A 20,252-nucleotide genomic window follows, 5' to 3' on the forward strand; every position below is an offset into this window, starting at 1 on the left:
ACATTTATCCTGGCCCAAACCAGGACAGGTGCTCTCTGAAAAGAAATAGCAGCTGGCATCTTTGGACGAGAAAGCATGGTGACTCCTGTGTTGTCTCCCTGCAGTGACCTCTGCTGGACTGAGGAGACCTGTTTTGGGGGTGGGATGTAGGCAGGAGCTGGACCTGGATATGGAACAAGCCACAGAGAACTACAGCATCTGAAAGGTGTTCCCAAGAGCACCTGAGATGGAGGGGAGAGAAAAGGAGGCACACAGGAGGCACAAAGGAGGTAGGCGACCATAAGATGACAGAAAAAGGACCTTGGGTCTGGTATTAAACAGAATCACTAGAGCTTCAGCCATAGCAGAGGTTCTATTGGCTTTTATTAAACAGTTCCTTCAGTCCAATAGCATTTCAGCCTTCATATCCACCAGTATCATAACATGTCATTCAAATGCTTTCCTGAATGATTTAAAACTGACCCCTGGTCAAGTTTATAGAAGCATGGTTTAAATATGTATATATATATATATATATATATATATAATATATATTTTTTTTCCCTCTTGACAGTTTGACAGTAAAGAAACTGATGCTTTCAAATGCAGACATGTTCTGCTACCCTAATGCCTTCTGTGCTTCAGTGCCCTCATAGACACTGTAGTGTAGGGCTTTGAATGAAGATGTCCCAGTCCTTTGGTCTGCCCCATAGGAACTGAACTCCTCCTGGTATTTTTTGACGTGAAGTCTCTCACTTTACTGTGCCAATACTGACCTCAGTGTCTTAGTGTTGCAAAAGTGGTTGATGTAGGCACCTGGAGAGGAGCAAGAGGTGTCCTTCCCCATCTGACTATGTTGACATCTGTGCTGCGAGGAGGCTCCTGTGTGCAGTTGAATCCCAAAGCTATAACCCTCCCTGCCTGACATTAAAACTTCCCTAGTGTATTTCAGTGATGAGGTGCCAGGAAGTGTCTGGATGAGGTGACCGTACTCCCTGGGTTTAACTCAGGAACCTTCTATGGTTGTCTCCAGGTGTCTTTTTTGCCTTGTCCCATCCTGAGAGGCCTCAGGATGGCTTCACTGCACTGCACTGCACTGCACTGCACTGCACTGCACTGCACAGAGGAGGTGTCCCTCACCCAGCTGGTGAAAGCAAAGTGTGTGATGGGTGCAGAGGCTCCAGATGTCTTGCAGAACCTTCTTGGCAATAGGTATAGGGTGCAGGGTAAGGGTCAGCGCAGGCCATTTACAATCTTCGCCTAGATGTACTCTTGAGGCTGGGAGCAGTATCAAGGATCTACCCGGTGCCAGCACTAAGGAAAGGGCTGCAGGGTTTGGTTCTGTTTCTGTTCCACTGCCATCTGGTGGGACAGAGTAACCAGTGCAACTCTCCCAAAAACCTCCCTCTGAGAAAACTTTGCTGTGTGTGCGTGGAGAAGCTGTGAGGCTGTGGAGGAAAACAGCTTGAGATCAATTAAGAGTGGCCCTGAGGTCAAATGGTGAGGGTCTGGGTGACCTTGCCCTGGTAGCTCCTGTGCTTACTTGGTGACTGTGACTGTTTTCTATTTTTGTGCTTTTCTTTCCACTCCTGGCTCCCTCTTCAAAAGAGGGAGACAGACATTCACCTCACTGGGCAGAGACGCAGCCAGACTGCGTTCAAAGCTGTTGAGATCTGTGTCGTCCTTGGACAGAACTAACAATGCATGGGTGGTTGCTTTTTGGGAGGCTTGGGTTTTTATGTTTCTCCTTGGATATGTCAAACTTCTGACTATTTCTATGCCTCTCCCTGGTCTCAGTTTTACAGGAACATTTATTTCCTCCTTTGAGATTTGTCCTAGTGCCAAATGGGACTGACTTCGCAGAATGAGACATAGCATGTGATATTCTACGTAGCAAATGCAGTGCAACTGCAGGAGACAAGTGAGGGCAGAATGGTTTTTATATTGGGCTGTGCTGCAGGTTAACTTGGCTAAGATCTGTAATAGCTGCAATCCCAGTAGCAATGGCAGAATTACTAACAAAGGCAGACATGATGATAAGAGGAGAGAGTAAAAACAGAAGGGTGAAAAAAGAAGACAACAAGAAATCTTAAAAAGGCAGCCTATCAGCTGAGAAGCTGATATGGGGAAGGAGTGCAACTTCCTTTTCTGTGGTTTGGTTCTCCTATTTCTTTTCTCTCTTACAAGTTTCCATAGTGCTGCAGCTGATCTCCTGAGCTAAGAAACTGAAGATCTATTGAGATCATTTCTGAGTTACCAATGCTTCCAGTATTCTGCACAGCCTTCTTTGACAGAGGGTGAATAAGCAGATGGGAAAGGCTCCGTAACTTATTGGTGTCTCCCTCTGGAATAAGGGATCAAAAAGGTTCACCTTTTACATAGCAAAAATAAGGACAGGGATCAGTGATCACACTGTGATTAAATGGCATCAGAAATCACTTATGCTGAGGTGAAGTTCAAGAATGTATCACCAGCTGCAGTGGCTGAAGGTAAGGAATGGGTGGGTTACTTGGGGGAAGGGAACCTGGAGGGAAGGAGGCTAAAGGGCAAGGAATGGAGACTTTTCTTTCTGTGACTGGTTGTCAACTACGTGGTGTTGACAAATTGGTGAGAAAACTGAGTTTTCTATCACTATATAAGCAGGAGACTGGAGGAGTTTTGAAGTAAGAGGGTAAAGCAATGTCTACAAGAGGACAGCTGGAAATCTTTAGGTAGCTGGAGTTCCAACATGAACAAAGATAACTACTGGAAGCACAAACCGTAGGTTTCAAGTAAGCATTCAGTAAGGAAGATAGCTGGGCTCCCTTAGTCCCCTGGCTCCAACACCAGCAGCGGTGAATGGCAGAGGGCTCAGGATGAGTGCTTCACCCTGGTACAATGCAAGCAGTAGCTGCCTCGCTATGTTATCTGGTCTTCTATGGATAGGAGAGTAATTTTTTGACAAATACTGAGTGCCAACAATAGAGAATGTGCTTTATTCCAGTCAGTCTGCTCTGTCACAAAGGTGGAAAAGCTTCCAGGAGAGCAAATGGCAGTAAAAAAACCTAAGTCCTGGCTGCTACTGTTGTTGTCTCTGAGAAAGTGAGGCTACAGATTCCTGTGTATGGAAAGAGCAGAGTAGAGAACCAACATGTTTCTTTACAGCTGAGCAGCCAGTTGTCCTCTGCAGCTTCATGAGAGGTAGCACTGGCTGCAGTGCTTGGTTGGTTGACAAATGGTCCTTGGAGAAGAGAAGTTTAAAGGACCAATAGACTTGGAAAAAACCACCTTAAAATACACAGAGGAAGAATTATCTAAGACTGGGGGAAGAGCCAGTTCTTTGACTGATGTCTACCACCCCTGAAAAATGATTCACACACTGAATAAAAAAACTGTATTGCTATTAAAAATCACAGTTGTAAAATGGTGCTCTTACTAGACTTTGTGCAAATTTAAGATGTGTTCTGATCTGTGCATCATCTACAGTTACTATGCTGGGTGGGGGAACACATAGAGATGTTTCATTGCTTTCACCCGTAGATACAGGACCCAGCACAGCAGCCGATTCCAGAGAGGTCACAGTATGTGTGCAAATGAATAAATTATTAGCACTGCTAAGGGTATTAACCTGGCTATTTACCACTCTGCCTCAGTTTTACAATCCCAAACAGAGCTGGCTGGCATCAGCTCCAGGTTATTTGCCTTCTCTGAGGCATGAGTCATGGAAATAAAGAATGTACATACTCATGACTGACTTGAAAGCTCACTGTTTTCCATGCCCCAGTACTGGATGGTTCTGGTTACAACTAGCATCTCCATTGTGGGGTGGGTGTGGTGGGAGTTCCTTACTATGTTCCCAGTGACCTATTCTGAGGGTACCTGATCCAGCCATGTTTGCTTGAGCTGCTGATTTGGGTGTGTGCTCAGGGTCTGTCTTTAAGTGCTCCTGTCCAAGTGACCACACACTTCACTTATTCTTTGAATTCAGAGAAGTGTCCAGTAGCATGATTGCACACTGTGCTAATGTGTCTCACAGCCTCATGGTACAAGAGTTATGATTGAAAATTATTGAAAGATTGTAGGAGTCCTGCTGCAGTCTCACCTGGGTTTTCCAATTTTGTAGCTTCTTCTGCTTGGGCTCTAGAAAAAAGAGAATTTGCAGTCATTGGAAGATAGAGAAGAGAAGGCAGCAACTAATCAAACAACATATAGTCTGTGGCAGGAGGTGGCAGAGATTTCACACCACAGTTTAGTTAAAGTTCCTGCATTTCTAACCAGGATTTCTCAAGTAGAAACACAGGCATCTGTGTTGCACAACAGCTGCTACATATGCCTAGCAGATGTTGGAGTTACATCTGCTACATTCAGCATACAATATATGCTAAATAATTAGCATATGCTCATCAGGTCTGTTGTGTTGTGACCATAGTGGATGCATTGCAAGTGTGCAGACTCACTGTAGGAAGCATTTTGCAGTGAGATGAACCCAGTGAGTATGCACAGAATCTGCTGCACTGGAGTTGTGTTGGTGAGGTGCATGCAACCTGGCAGTGCTCTCTGTGTCACCCAGGTGGCTGTGGGATGCACAGATCTGGCTGGGCAGGCAGCACATCAAGAAATAATTTGGACTGCTCAGAGCTATAGTGTGAAATGGGTGGCTGGACTCCAGATCATGATCCAAGTCCTTAATTTTGCTAGAAAAACATTATTTGGGCAGGGAGATCTGGACTTTGTCCTTCTCTGAATGTTTTATCTTCTAATAATGAATGAAAGATGGTGCTTTTTGCCCTGTTGTAACAACTTCCCCCAAACTTTTGGGAAGTAGTCAGAGGTCTTCTCCACAGGGCAGGTTTCTGGAAGTCTTGCTCACTGGCCATAGCTGGCACATGTGGCTGCTGGCAGACTTGGAGTTTTGTGCTTAACAGTGAATGAGATCTCTCTAAAGCTTATCATTAATATCAATCTCTCTCAAAATGTCTTTACACCTGTCCCCCAGTGAGTGCTCCTGTCTCTGTATCCTCCTGGTTGCCCTGCCTTGGTCTGTCTGCCACAACCTACAGTCTTCTAACAAGAGTTTGCTTCTCCTTCCCTGTCACCCATTCTGCCCCTTCCCTGGCCTCCTCACTGGTGTCAGTATAGCTCTAGACAAAAGTCAGGAGGCTGTGGCAAGTCTGAATCTGAGTGGGATACTTTACTCAGGCTGCTGGACACAGCCTTTTGTTCTCCCCAGGCATCCAGCCTAGTACAGCCTAGTTTTACTGGAGCAAATCTCTGACCCCTGGCCTTGAAAGCAGAGATGGAAGAGAAAAGTGTGTTCTGTGCCATCATCAGCTTGCATAATTCTTGCTTCCTGTTCCCATTCAGCTTACCCCAGTAGTTTTCTATGCAAGAAGTCAAAAGAGTTAAGGAAAAGGTTTCCGGGGAGAAGTCAACAAGAAATCTTGATGTGAATTTCTCAGGTATCAGGTAGAGTAATGTTGGATTTGACAGCTCTGGGATCAGTCTAGAAAGACATTAGTTTTACAATAGGTTTTGAGGCTAAGTGAAGCTTCATCCCCAAACACCAGCAGCTGGCATTGCTAACTCTTCAGTGGGGCTGTGAGCAGTGTCACTGAACCTGACCTTCTCCAGAAACCACACTGTCCCGATCTGCATCTCTCCCAAATGTTGTAACTTACATATCAGAAATGAAACTGGATTTTTCTGAGCAGTTCTCCTTTGAGTATGAGGGCTGACTGAAGCATAGTTCATTGTGGTGTTGTGTTTGGTGTGTTCCTTCACTTTTAGCACCTCCTGAGAAGAAGAAGCATGAGAATCATCCACAGAAATATCCACTTTGTCTCCCATGGCTGATCTCACTGCTACTCTTCTTGGTGTGCATTGCCCTCATTATCGCTTTCCTTGGTGAGTATGTGCAGGTTGGTTACAGGAGGGAGGCCTGGGAGAAGTGCTGGGAGAAAAGCAAAGAAATCAGAGCTGTTCCCTCTGACATAATTCCCAGAGATGCTCCCTCTGAGGGGAACATCTTCCAACCAGGAGGGAGCTTTTACTCAGGAACTCTTTTGTCATGAGAAAGGATTCAAGTGCCAACATTTGGCCTTGGAAAACCTGAATATTGAGTATTTGAAAGGTTCATTTAAGAGCAAAATCTTTTCTGATTATTTTGAGATTTAAGGGCACTGCTGCAACACAACACAAACTTCCCTGTTGCAGGCAGGCTGAACCAGGTGTTTTGGTCAACTGATAAATGGGAGCTAGGATACCACAACAGTATGCCAGATGGTTCTGTTGTACACATCTTCTTACTTAGAATGATGGAAAAAGTTAGGTAGGAAAGGACTTTTTGAGATCTCTAGTCTAATGCCCTACTTGAACCATGGCCATCTTCAGAATTTTAGATTGACTTGGGCTTTCAACTGTAAGGTTTCAGGCTTTTCTGCCCTGACTTGGTACATGTCTGCATATATTTGCCAAATCTTCCACTGTTTACTCTGAGGTCTTCTTAGTGTTCCCAGATTGCAGGTCCCCATCTTGCACAGCCTCTTTGGAACCATGGAACAATTCTCTAACACAGGAAGAACTTAATTACATTCAGCAGAGAGGGGAAAAATGGTGGAGATGGCAGCACAAGTGTTTAGACACCTGGCAGCTGGACCCCCACTTGGCTTCTCTAAGATGCTTTGGAGCACTCTGGGCCATAATGGAAAAAACATCTTTTCACAGTTAGTCCTGCACAATGCAAGCTCTGACACCTTCTTAGTGTTAACTGCAGGCTAATAGGATCTACTAGAATCAGAAAAAGTAACTCTTGCACATGCAGTTTATGAAGATTTTTTTGTTTGCAATCACTAGGTCATTCTCATTTCTGCTAAGGATCATTTATGGCATGTTTGCACACATTGTCAACGGTGGAGATGGATTCTGGAAGAAGATGTTGTCAGGCTAAACTGCTCCCGTTCCTTTTGCTATTATTAGTTCCCAACTCCCACAAGTTCATATTGCTTTGTTCTCAAACGTATAACTTTTCAGAATACTCTTCTAAATGGTTGGGGAGGTTTAGGCTAGGCTGTTAGAGTCTGATATTGCCTAGCCATATCTTTTTAGGTATTACATACATGGAAGGCTTAATCTTCAATGGCAAATATGCTCATCCAAGTTAATGGATATAACATAGGATTTTGATTTAGTAGTGTGATACAGCAATACATTTAAATAAAAGCACAAATATAAATTGCACTTAGCAGAGGCTAGCAACTGCAATGCACAGGTGAGCCTCAATACAAACGTGGTTCTGATTACCACTCTCTACAAAATGCTCAACATCAAGACACTGGGTATCCCCAGTGAACCAGGATGAATACGTGCGTTAGAACCAGTTCAGGCCCATTGCTTCCTTCAGAGCTTTTTTTTTTTTTTTTTTTTTTCTTGTTCTGGTTTTCACACTGCTTTGGGCTGAGCAACATATAGATTTGCCCCATACTGATCCGGGTCACTTAGAATGACATTGCCTTCTTTTTGTTGATGGGCACACTGGGCAATTCACTCAGCTGATAAAACATGGTTGATTCACTGAGCTGAACCAGAACAACTGTCAGGTCCCCTTTGTGTTGAGATGAGGCTACCTTTCTTTGCAACAGGTGTGGTCAGCCATGAATCACTCTTGCCCATCTCCTCTGAGCTTTCTTCCACTATAGGAATTCACTCACTGGGCACTGAGGCCACTATGATAACTCTGCTCCCCTCACTGGTAACTATTTCTAAATGAAAGGTTTGATTAAGATAGACATCTGTATAGCTTAGCAAAAACTGATCAGCTTCCAGTCAATATACCTGAATATCTGAGACAGTGATAAGCCTTTTAGATTGTAGATGTGACCTGCTGACACCTGTCACCAACACAGCATAAGCAGGATAGTAAGGAGTTTACTTTCCACCCTGGTTTCAGCATTTGTAGATGTATGGTTTTACCTTTGCCTGGACCGCCTTGGTTGTTGATGAAAAGGGCTCATCTGGTGATGTGTTACCCATCCAAACTCCTGTTGATGATGTTCAGCTTAGGAAGAGACAAACTGTGCTACTGAAGCACTGCTCTTTTATTTACTGATTGTGAAGAGATGTGGACAGGCAGCTTGTCTGTAGGTACCTACATGGTAAATGTCTGTGGTTGGGTGGAAGCAATCCCACCCAGCCCAGCATGTCCTCAGCACGATGATGTCCCAGTGGTCCTTCTGCTCACCGAAATGGAAGATGGTTTCTTTCTGCCACTTCTTTGGGACAGTTCTCCCAGAGCTTTGGACCAAGAATATACTAACTCCACACCTTCAGCTCTTCAGCACCTGAAGGGGGCTGACGGGTGGTGGGATAGAATCTGCTGACAAACCTGGTTGCTTGGCACTGCTCAGGTGGGTTGCTGGCCTCTCTAGCTTTGCTGACCACATTCCCCTGGCTAGATCTTGCCAGAGAGTGGGATGAGGAGTCCCACGGGCAGCTGTGGGATGCTGGGGGCAGACGTGCCTCTTCCTTTGCTGTCAGAGCAGAAGTTGTGAAAAAGCACTTGTGAAATGGAAAGGGGCAGCCCGAGGTGAGTCAATGCTGAGACGGTGCTTGGTGGGGAAATGGGGGGAAAAAGTGAAGCCCAGAGGTGGTGTGTGAAGAGCCAGGAGGAAGGGGTAATCCTGCTGCCTTTCTCTCCCCTTCCAGTCGCTCCCTTCTCCCGTGGCAGAGCTCATCCCACAGCCCTGCAGCAGAAATTCACAGAGTGGCAGTGTGTCTCCGGGGTGCTGCCTGGCAAAGGTCAGTAGCTCTGGGAGGGGGCAGGAGGTCTTGGGATGGGGACAGGGAGTGCTGATGTCTGCTCTGACAGCAAGGAGCAGTGGGAGCAGAGCCTGCAGACTATGGAGGAGAGAGGAAGGAAGATGAAGTATTTCCTGCTAGCAGCTTAGGGGGAGGAGAGGGCCATCTTAAAGATGTCCTGGAGGACAAGGTGGCTGTGAGCACTGTCAGAACAAAAGAGACAGCACACAGCAGCACAGGGAAGGTAAACAGTGGAGGTCAGCAAATGCAGCTCTAGTCAGGGGAAGAATATTCCCTGTTCCTGGGGCTCAATGCCTAAAGGAGACTGATTGTACAAGGAGAGGTCAAACCAGATCACCAAAATTACGTTGTCTGTGTCAAGACCTGAGATCATGTTACAAGGATTACCATGGACTCGTGTACACAAAGCTTCCTGGCCAGATCCCAAGGCAACTGGGAGAAGTATCTGTACTATCCTTGTTTTTCCAAGCACTGTCATAAAAAGTTAGCTCAGGAGAACATGAGTATTTTCCCTGGAGAAGAGGGATCCTTGCAGTCACCATCTCAATTATTAGCATTCATTTCTGTGGTCTCTCCCTGCACAGAGGAGAGCTGGACGTGCTGCCCAAAGGGCTGGAGACACTTCCAGGAAAAGTGCTATTACCTGTCAAATGATTTGATGTCCTGGGCTGAGAGTGAGCAGAACTGCACTGGGATGGGCTCCCACCTGGTGGTGATCAACAGCAAAGCAGAGCAGGTAGGTTCGGTGCTGAGAGAGGGGCACGGCAGCCAGAGACACGGTGCCAGGCCATGGAGGGGACCCAGAGCCCCTTCTTGCTCCTGCAGGGCAGAGGGGATGTCCCTGCTGCATCCCTTCAGCACCACCTCCCCTCTGCCACCGACCCCTCCCCACAAGGCCTTCTGCCACCTCTCTCTGCTCAGTCCTGCACCTCATGGATGTTGTGTTTTCTCTCTGATTTCCAGGATTTCCTCTTTGAGGAGCTACATAAATATTCATTAAGAGGAGTGAATTACTACATTGGCCTGCGTGCCCAGGAGGTGGGACAGTGGCACTGGCTGGATGGGACTCCTCTTAGTGAGACAGCAGCGTGAGTATCTTCAGATGGAGAGCATTTGGTGTGGCTCCTGGCAGTGCAAAGGAGAATGTAAGGCTCTGTTGGGGCATGAGAGGGAGGTGAGACAGCCCTGCAAATTCTGTGAACTCCTTGTGAGAGGCTGAGGATCGAGCAGGAGAGGACTGTGTAGGACACCAGTTTCATACATTGCCACGTGTATAGTGGTAAATAACTAACTGAGCCTGTGACATGGCCACCAGTGCTGTAGGTACAGAAGCAGCTCCCTCTCACCAGCAGGAAGGACCCTTCAGAGATGACCAACCTTGCCAGACCTGAGTAGTGCCCCTCTCATGGTTTTGTGCATGTACCTGCACAGGCTGGCAAAGTCCTGTGATGCTGTGGGAGAGAGGGGGCACAGGGAGAGGTCACCAGGGCTGTCCTTGCTGTGCATTGCTCTGGAGGACACACTTTCCCTAGAGGCAGACACCTGCCTGTGCTGGGTGTGCAGTGCGTGGGGTGAGCAGTGGTGAGCTCTTCTTCTCAACAGGACTGACCATGGCCCTGTTGTGTTGTGTGGAGGAAGGAGGAAGATAGGGTGCTGACTCTGTCTGTGAATCAGCATCTGGAAAATTTCTCTCTCCTCCCCAAACCTTGCATCCTGCTGCAGCCTCTTCCAGGTGAAGAGTAACGTGGCTGTTTAAGGGTCTGTAAACTCCAAGGAGCAACATGATACGAAGGAGTAACATGTCTGTCTCTGTCTCAGGTTCTGGCGGGCAGGAGAACCAAGTAATGTGGATCCTGAGAAATGTGTTGTAATCCATACAAGGGAAATGTCACAAAACAACTGGAATGATGTCAGCTGCAGTAATCATTGCCGAATTTGTCAAGCTGAAGCAGTGACTGTGTGATGGAAACACATGGTGTTTCCAGCAGTGAGTTGGGAAAAGCACAGGGCCTTTTTTTTTTTTTTTTTCCCAACATTGGGAAGGATGGGGAGGGAGGGGCTGGTGCCTGCATCTTCACTGTGCTGGGTGGGATGATGTCAGTGGAAGTGATTATCCTGTGTCCAGCATCCCCAGTGCACATATCATCTCTGCTAACTCATGAAGGCTCAGGGTCATTAAAACAGGTCCCAGGCTCTTGTGTGCTCTTCTGTCTGAGTGGGTCCAGCAGCCACTGTCTGAAAAGAGGGTGAGTTCTCCAGGAAGAAGACACAGAGATGGATGACAAATGTTCAGAGCTGCAGTTTCCTTTGTCTCCTTGAGTGGAAGTGTCTGCTTTTTGCTGAGGCACACAGAGAATGTCCTTGACTTGCACTGGTTTTGCTGAACAAATACTGAATTTGTATGCAAGAGAAAAAACAATATTAGATCAATGAAAAAGGCTCTGTGCTGTGTGTGTCTCTTTCTTTCCCTTTCCCTTTCTTAAACTGCAGATGTTTTGTATAAGCAGTATCAGAAGAAGTTGCTGTGCCAGCATAGAGCCTTACACAACTACCAAAGCTGCCTCTGCCCTGTGAGAGTAAACCTGAGGCACAGCCTGGGTCCATAATTCCATTGTCACACAGGCAAAAGTTCTGGAGGGGACTGGGCACAGGAGTCAGACCAGCACCTGGTTCACCAAGCATGAGGAGAATCCTCTCTCTGTGCCCCCCAGGAGAGGGGAGAAATGGTGCTAGAGACAAGGTATCCAGCAGACTTGGATTCTGAAGCCAATCAATGGGAGAAGGTGGGTGGTGGCAGGAGCTCCTGAGTCCTGTAGCCCAGCAGAGGCAAAGCTGCTGCTGCTCCATGTCCACAGCTCCAGCCAATGACGAGAATGAGCATGTGTGAGGAGTTTCCTCCTCTCAGTAGGGAGTTTCTTGAGGGCCAACTCAGCCCTTCTCCCAGGGTTTGTTTTTTGAGCTCTTCTTTGCTTGATTCCCCTGGGGCTTCCAGACACCCCTGATAGCTGCTCCTGGGTGGTGATGATTATCCCAGTGGCCACTGTGCACCTGAAATCCAGCTCAAGTTCAAACGGTGAGCATCCAGATCATGTTCTGGGATGTGGCCAGAATGTCCACCTGAAAACAAGGACTGCACATGCCATAATGAACTATGCCAATCTGATAAATTTTTTGTCCTTTCCACCCAACTTCCTGGTTCAATATTCCTTCTGAAACTTTCTGAGAATTTTAATACCTGGTTGTGTATCTTTACTTCTGCCTCTTGCTGTGACATCTGCTGCCTCCTGAACCAGGACAGACTTGAGACATAGTGCTTCTTTGTCAGATGTTGGAAAAATCTACCTCTTCCAGATAAATCCATATCAAAGAGGAATAGATTAAGAGGAAGGCTTTTGCATTATTCTGCATCTGTGCCAACACCTACTATGTATGGAGTCCATCCCTGTCTAAACCATGAGTACTTCTCTTGGGGTGGACTACTCAAGGGCATTGGCTTTACTCAGAGGCATGGCTGAAACTCTTGCTCAGAGTTCCACCCCTTATCCTTCAACAGCGGCTGCACAAAGCAGGGGCAGGACGTCTTGGTTTAGTGTTCAGGGTAAACAAAAAACTGGAGAACAGAATTGTTCTCTGTTATCCTCCTCCACCCTCCCAAGGGAAGATAAAAGGGGGATAAGGAAGAGAGACTTCGAGGCTGGAAGCTAAAACTGGAGCAGATTTATTGGAATGGGGAGGGACAGTAGCATGTGGCATGAGAAACAAATACCTACAAAAGCTGATTTCAGTGATTGCAGAGATAAATGTCCAAAGGGCCCCTGTGGCAGAGCCAACTTGGGAAAGGGGTCCATGTCTCTTCCCAGCACCTGATTTGTATCCTATAGCAGAGCATGAGGCAAGCTGATGATAAAAGCAGAAACCTCTCTCTGAGACCTCTGAGCTCCACTAAGCATCAAGGAAGAAGGGAGTAGACTTCTGTTCTGCCTGGTTTTATAGAGTATAGCAGGAAACAGGAGACAAAACTGACCCCTCTCTGTTCTGCCCTTCTCAGATCCCTCAGGGTCCTAAAGGACCTCTCTTTAGGTTCTCATATCAGTACAGTAAAATCAGTCTGGCCCTCCTCAAACCATAACACAAAGTCCAATTCCTCTGTCTACCTTCATTTGCTGTAACTAATGTAAAAGAATGGGCTTGTAATGGTACATGCATGTGTATGTCTGCGTGCACACGTGTGTGCCTGTTTTTGCAGGGAGGTGGGATCGGGAACTTCCATCGGTGATTCTACAGACAAACTCAGTATCATCTACCAAGATCCCCCTTTTGTCAGGACATCTCAAGAAACACTTTGTGTTCTAAACTTTTGTGCATGGACACTATTTCTAGCAAGTTACATTTTGTTGTAAACCATCCTTCTGGCTTGAATTTTGCTCTGCCCAATAACACCTCTCAGCAGCTGGAACTGCAGCTGCCTCTAAAACCTGAAAAGGGTCACACTCTGTGTGTTTTATCTGCCCTTTTTCTTCTCCAAAACCCTGCTGCTGCGGTTTTCAGAACAGAGCTGGGGAAAATGAGGAAAAGAAGTCCATTGTAATGTTTTTGTTTGCTGTTACGTTGGACAGGACAACAGTTTTTTCCACTGTGAAAAGATCCCAGCAATGTCAGAAAACAAGAGGTCTTGCAACAGCCAATGACTTGTGCTCCAACAACTAAACCAGAAACCTGGCAAATACACTTGTTCAGGTGGAAATGACACAAATATTTGCTCAGATTTTTCATTAATTAAAAAAAAAACAACAAACAAACCAAGCTGATTTCTCAGGGTGTAATTTTATTCCTAAACTGAAAACTCTCAGTTCTTCATGGAGTACAGATGTCACTGATGAAAGGGAGGAATATATAGACAGAGGTTTGGGGAATTTGATAGAAGCAGAGCACTTGCTCAAGACTTCTCTGTGTCTGATTTGCAGCGATGTGTCTGACAGAGGTATTCTACCCTTCTCTCACCTCACATTAGAAATCCCTCCTAATCCCTCCCTCCAGGGGAGACTCTGGCTTTTATCCTTCATGTGTTATTTGTTTGTTTTCTCTTCCCTTCATTGCCATGATTAATCACGCGACGTATCTCAGCAGGATCTCCAAAATCCATCTCCTTTCCACAACATACTGGGCAAATGGTTGTTGGCATTGACTACTCTACACCCTGTTCTGTGGCTTCCCTCACATGGGATTCTCTGAAAGTGCTCACAGCCTTTCTCACATGACCTGCAGATGAACACTGGTTTGTTGCTGCTCCTGGTCAGTCCTGCACACTCTCCTGCAGGTGCCAAACACACTGCAAAATTAAAACCTTCATGTGGGGGGCTGGGACTTGTCACGCAGAAGACAGCCTCAGACAAAGAGCAGACTAAAATTTATTGACAGGGTTTGTTGTTTTTTTTTTTTTAAACTTATCAATACAGGATATGCTGAAGGAAGGAAATGTTAAAGATAAGCCATGAATAAGCTAAGTTCCCTTCAGGGGTGGGCCAAGCACACTCCACTATGTGCTCTTCTTTCAAGTTCTGCTCCAGTGGCTTGTAGGAACAGTATCCTTTCATGAAACAGTGAGAGAGCCTTTTCCAAATTATTGAGATATCGACTAGACAAAGAGCCAAGGAAAGCACTGGAGGATCAGGGCACCCATCTATGAAGGAGAAGAGTGAAAAGGGGCACAGGAGGTCCTTGAGATCAGCCTGAGCAATTCCACTGGGACTGATCTTCAGCTTGGAAAGAGATGCAGGGTCACAATCTGAGAACTGAGTCCCTTCAGAGATGGGATTCTGTGACAGGCTTGCCCACACAAGATTCTCCAGAAGTGCTCACAGCATTGACAATAAAGCTTTTGTGTGGGTTCCTTTCACTGTTTCTGAAGTATACTTCTTCAGTCCTTCATCCAAAGTGGAGTTTCAATCCTCAGACAATTTTCACTGCCAGTTCACAAATTCGATAGCATTTTATTAAGCAAGGGATGTTATTCCAGTTCCTGTAAGTGCTGGAGTCTGTTTTTCCCTTGATATGAATTGCAGCACATTTTTCTACAAAGAGTAAATTTGGTTCTCCAGGTTTCCAAAACCTGTAAAAGAAAGCTTATCTATTGGGAATGCACTGGTGTGAATGACTGTGGGAGAGGTCACTCAGCTGTGGAAGAGAAAGGGGAATATTATTGTGGCAGAGATCAGGAGCCCTGGCAAGGCAAAGACTAGTTAGGTTTTTGACTAGAAAACCAGTCAAGTTTTCTGACTTATAGTACAGTTAGGGAAAGAATGCACGCTCTGATACACAGCTGCCTTACACAGTGTATTGGTCACTTAGTCATAGGGGTGTGAATTACAGGACCTTCCTCACTCCCCATGGGATACTCACGTGGCTGTCTGTGTATATGGAGTTTGATCCACCCACTGCCATTGCCCATATTTGTTAGCAGTTAAGCCTATGAGGAATTTTGTTTCATAGGCTTTGGTAGATACTCTTTTTGCCAAGTTGGAGAGGAACTCCTGGAAAAAACACAACATCCATGAGGTGCAGGACTGAGCAGAGAGAGGTGGCAGAAGGCCTTGTGGGGAGGGGTCGGTGGCAGAGGGGAGGTGGTGCTGAAGGGATGCAGCAGGGACATCCCCTCTGCCCTGCAGGAGCAAGAAGGGGCTCTGGGTCCCCTCCATGGCCTGGCACCGTGTCTCTGGCTGCCGTGCCCCTCTCTCAGCACCGAACCTACCTGCTCTGCTTTGCTGTTGATCACCACCAGGTGGGAGCCCATCCCAGTGCAGTTCTGCTCACTCTCAGCCCAGGACATCAAATCATTTGACAGGTAATAGCACTTTTCCTGGAAGTGTCTCCAGCCCTTTGGGCAGCACGTCCAGCTCTCCTCTGTGCAGGGAAAAAAAGTCCTGCTTTTGAATAAGGTGTGCTGTCCTTCATCTCAGTGAGTGCAGCATAGGGTCTCAGGGATTAGGGACCAGTTGAAAGATGCCTTTAATCCAAACAAAAGTAAACCCTCGCTTTCGTCCCTCGCAAGTAAATCTGTCAACAGCCTGATTTCTCATTCAAGGCCACTGTCTGAAGTGCCTGTCCCTTTCTGTCTGTTCTGCCATGTCTACACAACCCCTGTTTGGTGATAGACACATTTTCTGCATTACCCATCCTGAGGAAGAAAGATGGGAAGTAGTTTGGTCATGCTTCTCTGGGAACACCTCCATCAGAGAGGTGTCCCAGTGTTCAGCTCTCAGATCATGTTGACTGACAGGCATGTACAGTAAACTATTCTGACAGCCTTTCTGCCACCACAGGCTAGGTTTTCCTAGCCAGAAAGTCTTATTTGGCAGATTAAAAAAAAAACCAAAACAGATGAATTATCTCAAAATAGGAGGCTGCATGCATTGAGGCTGTATATCTATGCACCTTATATATTACGCTCTTAACATATGTCTGTACAGAATATATCAGGATGAAAAGTTGATCCAATAAAGTCAACAAATACACCCATGTATGTGCTGCCTTAAAAAAATGCTCTGAATCTCAGATCTCACAGGGCCTTTCCCACTCAGGAGCTCTTCAAGGTGTTGCATGTGGTGACAATGTTCTGGCCAAATCAGTTCTCCAGCAAGCACATCGTATTCATACAGAGTGGGCACAGATAACTCTGTGCCCTTCAAGAGATGTCTTCACAGCACAGGATCTTACATCCCATTCTTGGCATCAGATGGAGGAAGCAGAGTTCAGTCAATGGAACAACTACCAAAACTTTTGTTAACTGCCTGTGGTTTTATACAGTGTGTCCACTCAAGATGCACCATTATGTACCTTTGTAGAGAGATTCTGTCACTAGAGCATCAGAAAATATGCAAAATTGAAACCAGGCAGTCAAAGAAACTTGGAGATCTCTGATCTTTCACTGGAGGATGTCTTGAAGCCATCACTTCCTCTCCAAAGCTTTTAAGTCCATTCTTAATTACACAATGAAAGTTTCCCCACATAACGAAGTACTGCTGGACAATTTCTTCTGGATTCTTAAGTGTGTTATTTGGGCCAGTCTGTCTGATGTTTGATCAATATGCTTATGCCTCAGGCTTTTATTTTTGCAGGGAACAGTGAACAGAGTCTATGTAGAACGTAGCGTTCCATACGTGTCTACCATAAGAACAGGTGGACCATGCCTATTTTATACCTGCAGACACCTTTTCACCATGGACTGAACAGCTAGCTCAGATGCAGTGGTCAGCCTCTGTGCAAGCTGAGAGGCTAATGCTTGCTCTGGATGCAGTGCACAAGTGAGAACAGATTTCTGAGCTGTCTCTGGGAATTTACACTGCAGGAGATCTAACACTTCCCATTGCCATCACTTCAAGTGTGATTGTGGCCATCTCTCCAGGTACTCCCAACTGTGTAACAGCATCCTCCTTCCACTCCTGCCTCTGTCCCTTACACTGACCATGATGCTTGTGTGAACGAGCAGTGAGCCAGCACAGGGAGTGGAGCTGGGATGAGCTGTTACAAAATGATGAAGCACTTTCCACTAAGTAAGTGAACTGGACTAAGAGTTGAGGGTTTGGCTGAGGACCAGTGAGAAGGGAAGAGTAGAATAGGTGGTCAAAAGTCAGCCTGCAACCAGCCACCCTCTTCCACTGGCCCTGAACATGTTTTCATAGCATCCTAAGTGAAGTTGTGCCATATAGCATTTTCTTTCCTCAGTTTCCAGCTTCATTCCTTAAAACAACTGAGCTCTGGATGACAGTCACATTCCCAATTTCAAAGGCTGACTGACACCAGAGTAAATTTGGGTGAGGTTCTTAGTGTTGCTTATGAGGCTCTTAGCATCACTCACGTTTACCTGCAGATATGTTGGGGGTGCAGTGCCACTCTGTACCGTTCTGCAGCAGAGTCTTGTATTGGCCATAGCTTCCATGAACTAAAACAACTGAGAAGAGAGGAAAGAGATGGGAAGTACTTGAGTCATCCTTTCCTCCTCATTCATGAGCAACCTGTCCTGCCCTCTCTCTTCTGTCTTAGACCCTCCCCAGAGTCTGTTACATCAATAAACTCAGAAATCTGTATGAACAAGATGATGAGAAACTGCAGACCGCTTCTCCCACTACTGCTCATCCCCTCCTTTGAACAGGCATTAATCAGATGGGCTCCTCTCTCCTCTGCTGGATGAGAGACACATTTTCCCAGATGACAAAGTCAACTTAGACATCCTTTGAGGATGGGGTCAGGGAAGGTCAAAGAAGTCATGGGATCAGCTTCATAAAGGTGGCATATTAATATATGTTCCCTTTTAATCTTCCTCAGAATTTCAGCTGTTGAGCATCACATTTACCCTTATCCAGAAGAGGTAGGCTTCTTGAGGGTTGAGTGTTAAGGCTTCACCCAATGGAGTCAAGAAGCACAGAAAAATGATCACAGAGCAATACAACACTCCAGGACAGAACAAGCAAAGGATTTATCTTTCAGTTGTTCCAGGCAGTAGGGGTGGGATGCAACTGGAGCATTTTGATGGATTCATCCTCACCTTGCTAAAGTATGGGCAGCCTGGTACCAGGTATTTCCAAGGAGCTCACACTGGCTCCTTGGCTGCAACTCAGTCACAGGGAGCTCTGAGAGAAAGAGACCAGGTCAGGAAAACCAACACCCAACAGCCAGCCAGCCTTCAGGGAACCTACTCAAGATGCCTTCTAGCCCTAAAGAGACTTCTCACCTCTTAGTGGAAGGGGATGACTGGTTTTATCCAGGCCTGGCTTTATTCAGGCAGGTGGTAAAGTGAGAAGACCAATGGGAAAGCCCTTCCAGGGAACAAACCTTAACTGTGAAAGGGATCCTACTCCCTAAGAGGGCAGAGGTGGGAAAGGGGATTAGCCTGCTGGCAGATGGATTAGGATATTGTTTTTCCATCTGACAAAAGGCAATCAACTGCTCTATTCAACTCAGAAGAATTAAAAGATCCTGGAACCCACCTAGGCAAATGGTTATGAAGGCAGTTTTGATGACAAGGACAGAGATAAAGAAGACCCAGGGGTTCAACCAGGAGCATCTTCTTTCTTCTGCTGGGGCTGAAAAAGAAGAAGGCAAGAGTGGGAATCCCCCAGCCCATAGTCAGGGGCAGGATAACCTGTGAGGTTGTGTACCTCAACAACCTTGACTCTTGCTCCAAGGACTGGGGAGACCTCCCAGGTACCCTGACCAGGTCCTGCTGCCCATCACCATCAGTGGGCCAGATCTACACAGTAGGTGTAGAGCCAAAGAAGTGACCACAAAGCTCAGAGCTGGCAGAGCCAGACACACAGAAGAGATTCTTCCCTCAGGGAGAACAGACACTTGGAAGCTTGCTAAGTTCTCCCTAAGAGACACTGGAGATGGGAGCAGTGGTTTGTGCTTATCTTGATGCAGATAGTTTTGCCTATTCTAGTAGGACAACACTTTCCAGTCCCATGGTTTACAGAAAAAACACTGAAGGGAATAACAGACCTCAGTCTGCCTGAAATATCATTTCCCCTGATTTTGGATAAAAGGTCATTCCCCCTGCCTGTGTATTCTCCAGTTCCCTTTATCTGCTACTTTGCCCTTGTCCTAAGCCCTTTCTCTCTGTATGAGGCCAGACACAATACCATGCCCATTATCTATCCCAGTCTTGTATTTTCCCCCATCTCATTCATCCTTCTTCTACATTAGGACAGAAATAAAAGGTTTGTGGTTACCTGAGATTCCAGGACTGATTCTCTCTCGGTGATTCATTGTCTCTAACTCAGTATCACTCCTCTCCACTGAGAGTCCACATCACCAATGTGGCCATGAATGCAGTTTTCCTACTGCAAAGACTGCACTTGGGCAGCTCCCACACTGCTGAGGAGCCTCCACAGTCTCTAATCCAGTGTGCAGATGTTCTCAGTGTTCCCTAGAGCAGACAGAGGTGGGGGAATTTTCATCATTTATCAGCTAGGACATTTTAAAAGATCCTCATTGCAACACAGAAATCTACAAAGGGAAATGGAAACAGATGAAGAGTAGCATCATATAATCTCAAACATCCTCCTTTAGCACATACTCAGGCAGTCTCACAGAACATACTACTGGCCTTACCTTTTGGTGCTTGTCCTTCACCTCTGAGTGAGTATGTGTGTGAAAATGCCACCACTGTTAGTATTTGCTAGCAAAGGGTTAAGCCTACTCACAACATCCAGTAAGAGAGTCGGAAAATGACAGGAAAGAGAGAATCTGTGACTCATTCTGGGCAAGTCCCCATGTGAAGTCACTGTTGCGAATGAGCAGAATGCATTTCACTGGAGACAGAAGTAACACCGTGTTTCAACAATATAGAGGGAACAAAGTGCAATGGTAAACGTGACAGTGGCTAAAAAAGAATCAGTGGCATGGTACACTTGGTTAATTACCACATGAAAGAAATGTACAAGTGAATATTGAGTTAGACTCAAGTTAGAATGATTTGCACAGAG

The 20,252-nt window shown here is 46.1% G+C and overlaps 2 protein-coding genes across 3 annotated transcripts; one reads left to right on the forward strand and one right to left on the reverse strand.

The window, feature by feature from the left end:
- The first annotated feature begins 1,947 nt into the window (after positions 1-1,947).
- Positions 1,948-11,212, forward strand: LOC139804755 (C-type lectin domain family 4 member A-like). 2 transcript variants are annotated; one of them, XM_071762305.1, is made up of 6 exons: positions 1,948-2,468; positions 5,746-5,862; positions 8,659-8,751; positions 9,357-9,508; positions 9,736-9,860; positions 10,591-11,212. In XM_071762305.1, the coding sequence occupies exons 1-6, from the start codon at positions 2,402-2,404 to the stop codon at positions 10,733-10,735; spliced, it is 699 nt and encodes a 232-aa protein (XP_071618406.1). In that variant the 5' UTR covers positions 1,948-2,401; the 3' UTR covers positions 10,736-11,212. The 2 variants fall into 2 exon arrangements, with proteins under 2 accessions (XP_071618406.1, XP_071618416.1); XM_071762315.1 differs by lacking the exon at positions 8,659-8,751 and having other exon boundaries at positions 2,252-2,468; positions 10,591-10,840.
- A 2,368-nt stretch (positions 11,213-13,580) lies between these two features.
- On the reverse strand, positions 13,581-19,769 carry LOC139804762 (C-type lectin domain family 4 member E-like). Its single transcript, XM_071762329.1, has 6 exons — positions 19,497-19,769; positions 18,756-18,851; positions 17,633-17,719; positions 15,521-15,672; positions 15,172-15,302; positions 13,581-14,881 (listed from the first exon to the last, which is right to left on the reverse strand). The coding sequence occupies exons 1-6, from the start codon at positions 19,531-19,533 to the stop codon at positions 14,722-14,724; spliced, it is 663 nt and encodes a 220-aa protein (XP_071618430.1). The 5' UTR covers positions 19,534-19,769; the 3' UTR covers positions 13,581-14,721.
- Positions 19,770-20,252: the final 483 nt, after the last annotated feature.

Source organism: Heliangelus exortis, chromosome 1 (genome assembly GCF_036169615.1).
Source record: "Heliangelus exortis chromosome 1, bHelExo1.hap1, whole genome shotgun sequence".
Lineage (NCBI taxonomy): Eukaryota > Metazoa > Chordata > Aves > Apodiformes > Trochilidae > Heliangelus > Heliangelus exortis.

What these genes read in the sequence shown, in the direction of transcription:
- LOC139804755 (XM_071762305.1), top strand. Translation starts at nt 2,402, where the DNA reads ATGGCATCAGAAATCACTTATGCTGAGGTGAAGTTCAAGAATGTATCA. An exon ending in CGGGGTGCTGCCTGGCAAAG is followed by an intron (nt 8,752 to 9,356) that starts GTCAGTAGCTCT and finishes CTCCCTGCACAG; the next exon opens with AGGAGAGCTGGACGTGCTGC. An exon ending in TCAACAGCAAAGCAGAGCAG is followed by an intron (nt 9,509 to 9,735) that starts GTAGGTTCGGTG and finishes TCTGATTTCCAG; the next exon opens with GATTTCCTCTTTGAGGAGCT.
- LOC139804762 (XM_071762329.1), bottom strand. Translation starts at nt 19,533, where the DNA reads ATGAATCACCGAGAGAGAATCAGTCCTGGAATCTCAG. An exon ending in AATCAGTCCTGGAATCTCAG is followed by an intron (nt 18,852 to 19,496) that starts GTAACCACAAAC and finishes CTTCTTTTTCAG; the next exon opens with CCCCAGCAGAAGAAAGAAGA. An exon ending in CACCCCCAACATATCTGCAG is followed by an intron (nt 15,673 to 17,632) that starts GTAAACGTGAGT and finishes TTCCCTGCACAG; the next exon opens with AGGAGAGCTGGACGTGCTGC.